The 7,833-nt window shown below is 40.9% G+C and overlaps 1 protein-coding gene across 1 annotated transcript; it reads right to left on the reverse strand.

Moving 5' to 3' along the window:
- Window positions 1-1,356: 1,356 nt before the first annotated feature.
- Window positions 1,357-7,468, reverse strand: LOC110989696 (abl interactor 1-like). The gene is given in 6 exon segments (XM_022254263.2): window positions 1,357-4,070; window positions 4,813-4,959; window positions 5,713-6,044; window positions 6,046-6,380; window positions 6,671-6,838; window positions 7,206-7,468. Coding segments are annotated over 6 exon segments (1,263 nt in total). The 5' UTR covers window positions 7,323-7,468; the 3' UTR covers window positions 1,357-3,906.
- Window positions 7,469-7,833: the final 365 nt, after the last annotated feature.

Below are 7,833 nucleotides of genomic sequence, written 5' to 3' on the forward strand. Positions count from 1 at the left end.
GATGGAGGAGGCCTAGGAAACAACGCCTACGTTCCTCAAAACAGCTCCATGAACCTTGCGCGAAACCGATATCTAGGCTTTTCAGACGTCGCCTTGACGCCTTTGAATTGTAAAGTACAAGCCACCGAGGGTCATTGTAGTTTTAGTAAGATACATTAAATTTTAAAATCAGCAACACGGGGTGTTGATCTTAAAGGTGCCGATATTGTAGGCTTATCCTTCCTGCACGTAGAGGCACAGCCCTGTACGTAATTTTATTAGGTTGGCAGAACCGTTGCTGCCCCTAGTGTCCTTTCATCATCATAAAGGGGCCACACTCTACGATCGATGGAGGAGTCTACGGAGGGCCCCGTTTGCGGGTCTATGTGCTAACCAATACTAGAATTTGCTTTGCTGCAGAGGAGACTAGCAGATGGATGCAACATCAGACAAAAGATGGGCATATATATTCCACATCTTGGGAACGGTTGGGTAGATATCTGATACCCTTCTGCCTAAAAAAGGATAATCTATTCCCAAAGTGAGCCATACATTGTTTACAGGTACGAGTGTAATCGTTTACAAATAGAATGTGCAACTTTGCTGGACTGGTGGCTCTCTGAAGCTGACGTGTCCTTGAATTCTTACCAAATTTGTTTACTTTCTTCCTCCAGCACAAATAATTTTGATTGAAAACGTTCTTCGGTTGGCAGCTTATTTTGTGGCAAGCTCTTCAGAACGCGATTGTGTTTCTGTGCATGCGTCTTCGCCACACAATCTTGCTACCAGGGCAGATCCAATACGAATTTTTCGGTGGGGCTGGCAAATATTTTTTTTGGGGGGGGAAGGGGGCAAAAATTGGGGAATTTCTATTTGTAACTTTCTGTGGCCTTTCTGAAGAGTGAGACTAAATTTGGGAGCGTCTTACACGGATTAGGAAGGAGAGCACTAGAAATGGTGCCTCAACATTGTGTTTCTCTTATTCAATAAAATTAAACAGATGGGGTATGGCCCCCCGGATCCGCCCCTTTCATTGCCGGAGGCCATAAAAACCTGTTTTAATGATTTTATCAGTGCTTGGGAATTTGGTCGCGAGACTTTACATTTGATTTCTCCTTTCATAAACGCCACACTATGATGCACTACAACTTTGTATTTTTAACATCAAGTTTAATACAAAATAAGGCATAATATTTGTAGTATGTTAATCTTTTGGAAAGAGTACTTGCTCTGTAAACTAAACCCATTACATAAAACATAAGCACTGATTTTTTGACAACTAACAGAATAATTCACATACTTGGGAGTTGTGTGTCAAACAGAAACTGAGGCTTGATAATGCCATCGAGGGCGGATCTAGAGCCAATTTTTTTTGGGGGGGGGGTTCCCAAACTGTTTTTCAGAGGCAAAAAAAAATTGGAAATTCAGCATGCAAACTTTTATGGCCTTTCTGAGGGGTGAGTCTAAATTTGATGGCTCTTTTTTAAGGCATTTGGAAGGACAAGAAATGAAATAATCCCAGAAAATACCCCCCCTCTCATTATTTTTCAAAAGCGAAACAATAATATTAGGGCCCTTTCTGGGTAGGGGAGGGCATGGCCTCACTCCCCGATCCCTAGATCTACCCTCGAATGTATCATATGGAATGGGGGCTCCCAAATGCAACATTGAAGAAAATTCAAATGTAAATAGTTTAACCGAAATTCGAGTGCCAGAGTTTTCTCAAAGAGACCACAAACATTCATTCGCAAAATATAAATTTTGGTAACATTTCTGGATGACATCATCAAACCGGATGTTATAGTGAAAATCTCAGTTTCCGGAGACGTTAAATCCCATCGCACAGCTTAGATGTTATTATACACCAATAATGGCACCAACCAGATTGTCTATTAATAGGCATAAAAAATACTATGACATATCTAAAATAGATTATCGTATTAAAAATACTGCTTTCCGTGTCCACCCTTTGAGTTGCTGATAACCCGACGTGTGTTGTTGAGACTTCTAAAACAACATTGAACGTACAACATCCTGTACGTTGCATTTTGTGTTTGAGTAAGTATTAGCAATCAAACATATGTCTGCATTCATATAAATTAATGCAACATTGATTCCCTCCATTTATTTTACTTCCACCTTGCCTATTTAATATACAAAATGAAGATAGAAATGAACACATGGCTTATTCATGAGAACAAGCCTAAACGTGAAGAATGTGGGACCGTTTCCCAAATGGTATCAAAAAATATATGAGACCTCTAAACCCCCCCCCTTTTGAGAGAGACAAATGAGAGCAAGGAACTAAATATGTATCAGAGGCACTTCTTCGGACTTAGTTTGATGCATTACTACATACAAGAAAGTACCTGCAATCTTTGCAAACCAATTGCATATAAATCCAATCCAAAGATGAGTGACATTTTACAAAGACTGGCAATTTCAGAACAGACATGGTCTTGCCTGATGTTACTCCACACAACATGACGATTTGGTGAATTTGAAAAATCCCTCTCTTTGAAATACTTCCAACACTAGACCTTTTTTTAACCTTTTCGTACTGAAAATTGGTGAATTCAAATTAAAAACAATTCCTGTGTAGATTTCGAAAAATTTTTTAAAAAACCAATCATAACATCTGTTTCCCTCTCTAAAGCCGATGACATAACCATTCAAACAGGCCTAAGACATAACAACTGGTTCAGGGAAAATTCCAATGAAACAAGATCCCCTTGTGTGTCAGACAATCTTTAGAACACTTTCTGAAGGCAATGAGTTGGTTATACATTGCAGGGAATTAAATAGTACATGTATATGTAAATTAATTGACGAAAGTACAGTTTAAATATGCATCTAAACCTAACACTCATGCACTCATTAAAAATCCTGAAGTTTTATGTACAGCAAAAATATAGTTCTGCTTACAAAAATATAGCACTAATAACGAAGCACTGGTGGAATATGTCAGATTTATTCTGCATTAAAAAAAAATCTCCAATATATAACAAAATAGATCTACACATTAGACGTGTCCTAAATGAAACTTTTATTTCAAACCCTTAGAGTATAACGTATGTATATATCACAGCTGCTCTAAGTAAACAAAGTAAATGGGTTGTTTGTTTTTGCATGAGTCACATTCTAACTTCCTTGCAATTTCATTCTTACATTTTAACTTCCTTGTAATGCATTTCATTTGTTACATCTGTATATCAGCAGTGCAAAATACCAGTCATGAACTAATTCAAGTCCTTCTTCCACATAAGTTAATCTCACGTCAGAAATTCAATAATGGAAGTGCCATCCAGATACCAATTTACTTTTATAGAAAAGAGTTTATTGTGACGTACTGTAATTTTGTTCTTTTTAATACAGTCCTTGTATCTCTGTGTCTCATATAATCCCACTTTTAATCTTGTGTTTGACATTATTTTTAATAGCATTTCAGAACCTTTTAGATTTTCATGCGGATGCAAATTTCCATATTCTTGAGAAAAAGTGTGATGTCATATTAGGAGGAAACCTCAATGTTGCAATCAGTGTGAAGCCTTTGCTAGAAAATTGAATATGTTGTTGTATGGCATTTTATGGGTTTTATTGGTGATTTGTGTCCCTAAACTAATTTCACTCTCCATGGTTTCTACAATTACACATGTATTAAAAATAGGTTTTTATTGAAAACTTAATTCAAGTCATCAGTCTGTCTATAAAACTTTGAGAAACATACAGAAAATCTTGTGAAATGCATTTCACTCGGATGGGCATGTCAAGCCCGACTAATGTTTATAAACTGCAAAGTTCAGATCATTCAAACTAGTATGAAGTTCACAGAGGGTGAATTGTTTTTTCAAAAACTGTAGAAAAAGGATAAAAAATCCTAAAAACACTGATTGTTGTCCAGACGTTAATGAATGCTGAGGGATCGATCTAAGGGACTGTCTGTACGTAGTTGCCAGGGAACATACCTTTCACGCCATTCAGAATGCCCTCGTACCAACCATTGGGGTTCTTGTTAAGAACGTAGATGATATCGTCTTCTTGGAAAGTCAGCTCGTCATCCAGGTTCTTCTCATAGCCATAAATGGCAATGACTGAGGTAAAGAAAAGATGCAAAGAACTTGGTGTTAAAAAGAATTGTTACCTTTCGCTCCCTTAAAAGAATTCTTATTTTCCAAAAAAAAAAATGTACTTCACATTTTTTCTAAAATGAAAATAATTTTGTAAGACCTATTTTGTATGCAGTGTTCTGTTCTACAGAATATGGGTCGATGGAGCTCATTCCTGCGTAAGTCATTTCTGATCTTGTTCTTAGTATCTGTGCTGCATATTGTTAACTGCTGAATGGAGCGGTACCAGAAGACTGTTTTAGCATTTTTGTGGGTTCCATGCCGCCTTCTTTTAAAATCTTACATAAAACTCTTAAGGTATGTTTTCATCAGAAATTTCAATTCATTCATCAGAGAAGACAGGTAATGATTTGTCAGGAAATCTCATTGTTTCTTCACTGATGCCCCTAAGTTCAAACATGAAAACGATACTTTGCTTTCAATTTCAATATGGCCGAATCAAGAATAACATTCATTTAACATGGGGATATACATGTAAGTTTCACTGAATAAAAGGGAACACCACTATTAACCAAGATGTTTTAGGGGTGCAAGGAGATTGGGTTTTGTTCCATACCTGCTAACCTAAGTTGAGAGTTTGTTATTAACAATGAAACAATCTTAGATGTGACAGGTGAGCTAGAATATTTTGACTATGCTAACAAACATTAAGTTAAAGAAAAAACGGCCCCAAACAAAACAAACACGACGTGTTTTGTTACGTCACCTTTTTCAATGTAGTCAGCTGGAGCTGACTGGTCCGTATCACCGGCCTGGACAAACTCTGGTGGGGGAGGCATCTCCTCATCAGTGATGCCCATGTTGGCCGGGTAAGGGGTGTTGTCCATGGGCGGGGGAGGTGGCACAGAAGCTCCTGTTATCGAGAAGGGAAAAAAATCAGTCATGCGTGATCCCAGCACCGCCTTGCTGATTTCAAAATGAAAGAACGAAAAATGGACTGACAGCATGGAGTACACCTAAGGAAAGGTTTTAAAGTAAACAAGCAACTTAACCCCCCCCAAAAAAAAACTTTGTGATTTCTAAAATGCCATGTACATCTTGATCCAACCATTTTGGGTTGGTCAACAACAACAATTAGCCCTGCCCACTCAGGTACCATTTGGTCCCAGGTGGAGACAAGGACACTCATGCAACCCCACTCAGTACTGCCAAACAGGATTTGAATCCCCACCCCCAGTCAGTAAAATGTGACCGCATGAATATCCCCTACAAGAGACCGCTCTCGAAACTGAGAACTGACATTTCAAGTAACTGTATCATCCCTCAAAGGATTATTAGCGTACTTCTCAAAGTGATGACAACCTCGGCAGCGAATCCAGCAGGGGCTCCTCCCCCAATTTTAAAATTTTTTTTAAAATACCGATACGTTTTCCTTTTCCACAATTTTTTCTTTTTGCTTTCAAACCGTTAATCAATATTCAACAAACCTGAAATTGTTGACAAAAATAAACCGTGCTCGTACATGTATGTTTGGGTTCACCTCCATTTCAAGTGCACCCCCTTTACAAATGTCGGGCACTTCCCTCCCCCGATTTGTAAATGCTAGATTCCCCACTGAGAGTCGTGAGCTAACTACCCAATGAGTCAACTGAGATCTGTTCAGTACCTTCATTTGGAGGCATAACCATGTCAGGAGGGGGTGGTGGGGGCATCATCATCATAGCAGCCACACCCCCCACTGTCGCCTTTTCCTGACCGGCAACTTTAGGCCCCGGGGGTGGTTTGGGAAATGAGGGCGGTGGAGCCATCACGGGAGGTGTCAGGGCGGAGTCTGGAGCTTCAGGCATGGGGGGAAGGGGAAAAGTGGTTTCTGGTGGAGGAGGTGGGTGGGGTATGTCGGATCCGGCTGGAGGGGGTGGAGGTGGTGAGGGAGTGCCCCCCTGGGGGACAGCTTTGGGCGATCGGTACTGCCGCACGGACTTGGGGGAGCCCATGGGGGGTCTTGCGCACTGTGGCGTACAGGTCGCACTCCGAGGGGGAATTGGGTGGCCGGGCATCTGGGTTGAAGATTGGGAAGTTGTCTACCGCTGGGCTGCTGGGGCTGACGAGTGACTCCTTGCGCTTCTGGGCCCCCGGCGCCTTGGAGGGGTCGGTGATCTTTAAGCCATGGCCAATGTTGTCTAGCGTGCCAAAGTCGATGGGCACCGACTTGTACTTGATGGGTTTCTCCGGGTTGGCCGGAGCGACGATCTTGTGGGTGCGGATGCAATTCTTATTTTTGGTCAGGACTCCAATTTCTCGGCGTGACACCTTTTCTTTGTGTGCGCTCACACTCTGGATAAATATTGACAGAACACTTTACAGAATTCTCCTTCAAGCAATTTCCAATTTGGGTAAAGGTAAATAAAACTTGTTATCAATATTACTTCTACAGAAATGTACACATTGATAAAGGTGATTAAAATCCGAGTTTAAGTAGGTGAAGTCATCCAAAACTTGCTACTAAATTATTCCTGAAATGACTTGCTGGACTGTATCTAGTAACAGTGGTGTACTTATTGGAAACACATGAAACTTGGCAGGTGAATGAATGCCACTTAGCTATGCTAATAAGTTGGCTGTACCCTGGCAAGGTGATTGGTGCTCATCTCCATGTCTGCCAGTTGCACCCCTTGCAAATCCAGCATCTGCAGAATGCTGGTGGCTAGCATGTTGATCTGATAGGCCACGCTGGCCAGGGCCTGTGTGGCATACTGTCTTGTCTCGGCTAAAGCATCCTTCTTATTTTCAGCCTGTTCGTGGGATACAAGAAAACCTCTCTTAAAAAATGAAACAATTTACAGATTTTGATTGGGACAATGCAATGCTTTGCTGGGATAGCCATCCAGATCCCAGACCATCCTTTCCCATATCTAACTTAGGCCTACCTAAAAAAAAAAAGTTCACCAAAATATGAATAAAAATTTAAAACAAATACCACGACTTCAATAATAAAACAAGCTCAACAAAATTGTTGAAACTCATGACATGTCATGAAACTGATATCTCATTAACTGGGTTAGGAATTCCACTGTAAGACAAGTTCATTTGAGAATTAATGAGGGTTTTGTGAACATGCACGCTGAGTGGGTTTACCCGTATACCGATTCGCACTCTCACCTTCACATAATTTTCTTCACAATGCGATGCAACATTGACCAAGTTGGCACAACTTTCCTTCAGTTTTCCCCGTCCTGCTGGGATCTCAGTTTCAAAGAGTTCTGCGAGCTTTGCCATTTTTCAAACATTTCCCGGGGAACGAATGATCTAACCCTCAACCGCAATCAAATGATTGAGTATTTGATATTTCCGGGTTCGCTTGGCTCAGCGCCCTTGGTTTGGCTTCATACGTAGCTCTCATAGAGTTGGATATAATAATGAGTAGCTCTACGCTTGGCTGGATGCCACTGACTTCCGGGTTGAGCGGCTGGTTCAACATTGACGTCTGAGGGCGCCGGCGGGGAAGAAAACTTGGCTCTAATCGGCGAATTCCAGCCTTGGATTAATTTACTGGACAGGGCGCCCGGGGTGTACACATTTGGGCACCAGAAGCTGATCATAGGCTGCACCTATTGGGGGAGCACCTGTACGGGCATGGACCTCCAAGGTTTCCCCTGTACTTACGGGGAATCAAAAAATGCAGAGAATACGAAGCAGAAATCAAATTGCAACCGATAAATTATGCTAACTTCGAAAAAAAAAATCGATTACCTTTATTACTCCTTCATGCTTTGACTGTTGGAAATAT

The sequence above is a fragment of the Acanthaster planci genome, linkage group LG08 (genome assembly GCF_054643075.1).
Source record: "Acanthaster planci isolate LZ-2023a linkage group LG08, COTS_SCS, whole genome shotgun sequence".
In the NCBI taxonomy this organism is placed as follows: domain Eukaryota; kingdom Metazoa; phylum Echinodermata; class Asteroidea; order Valvatida; family Acanthasteridae; genus Acanthaster; species Acanthaster planci.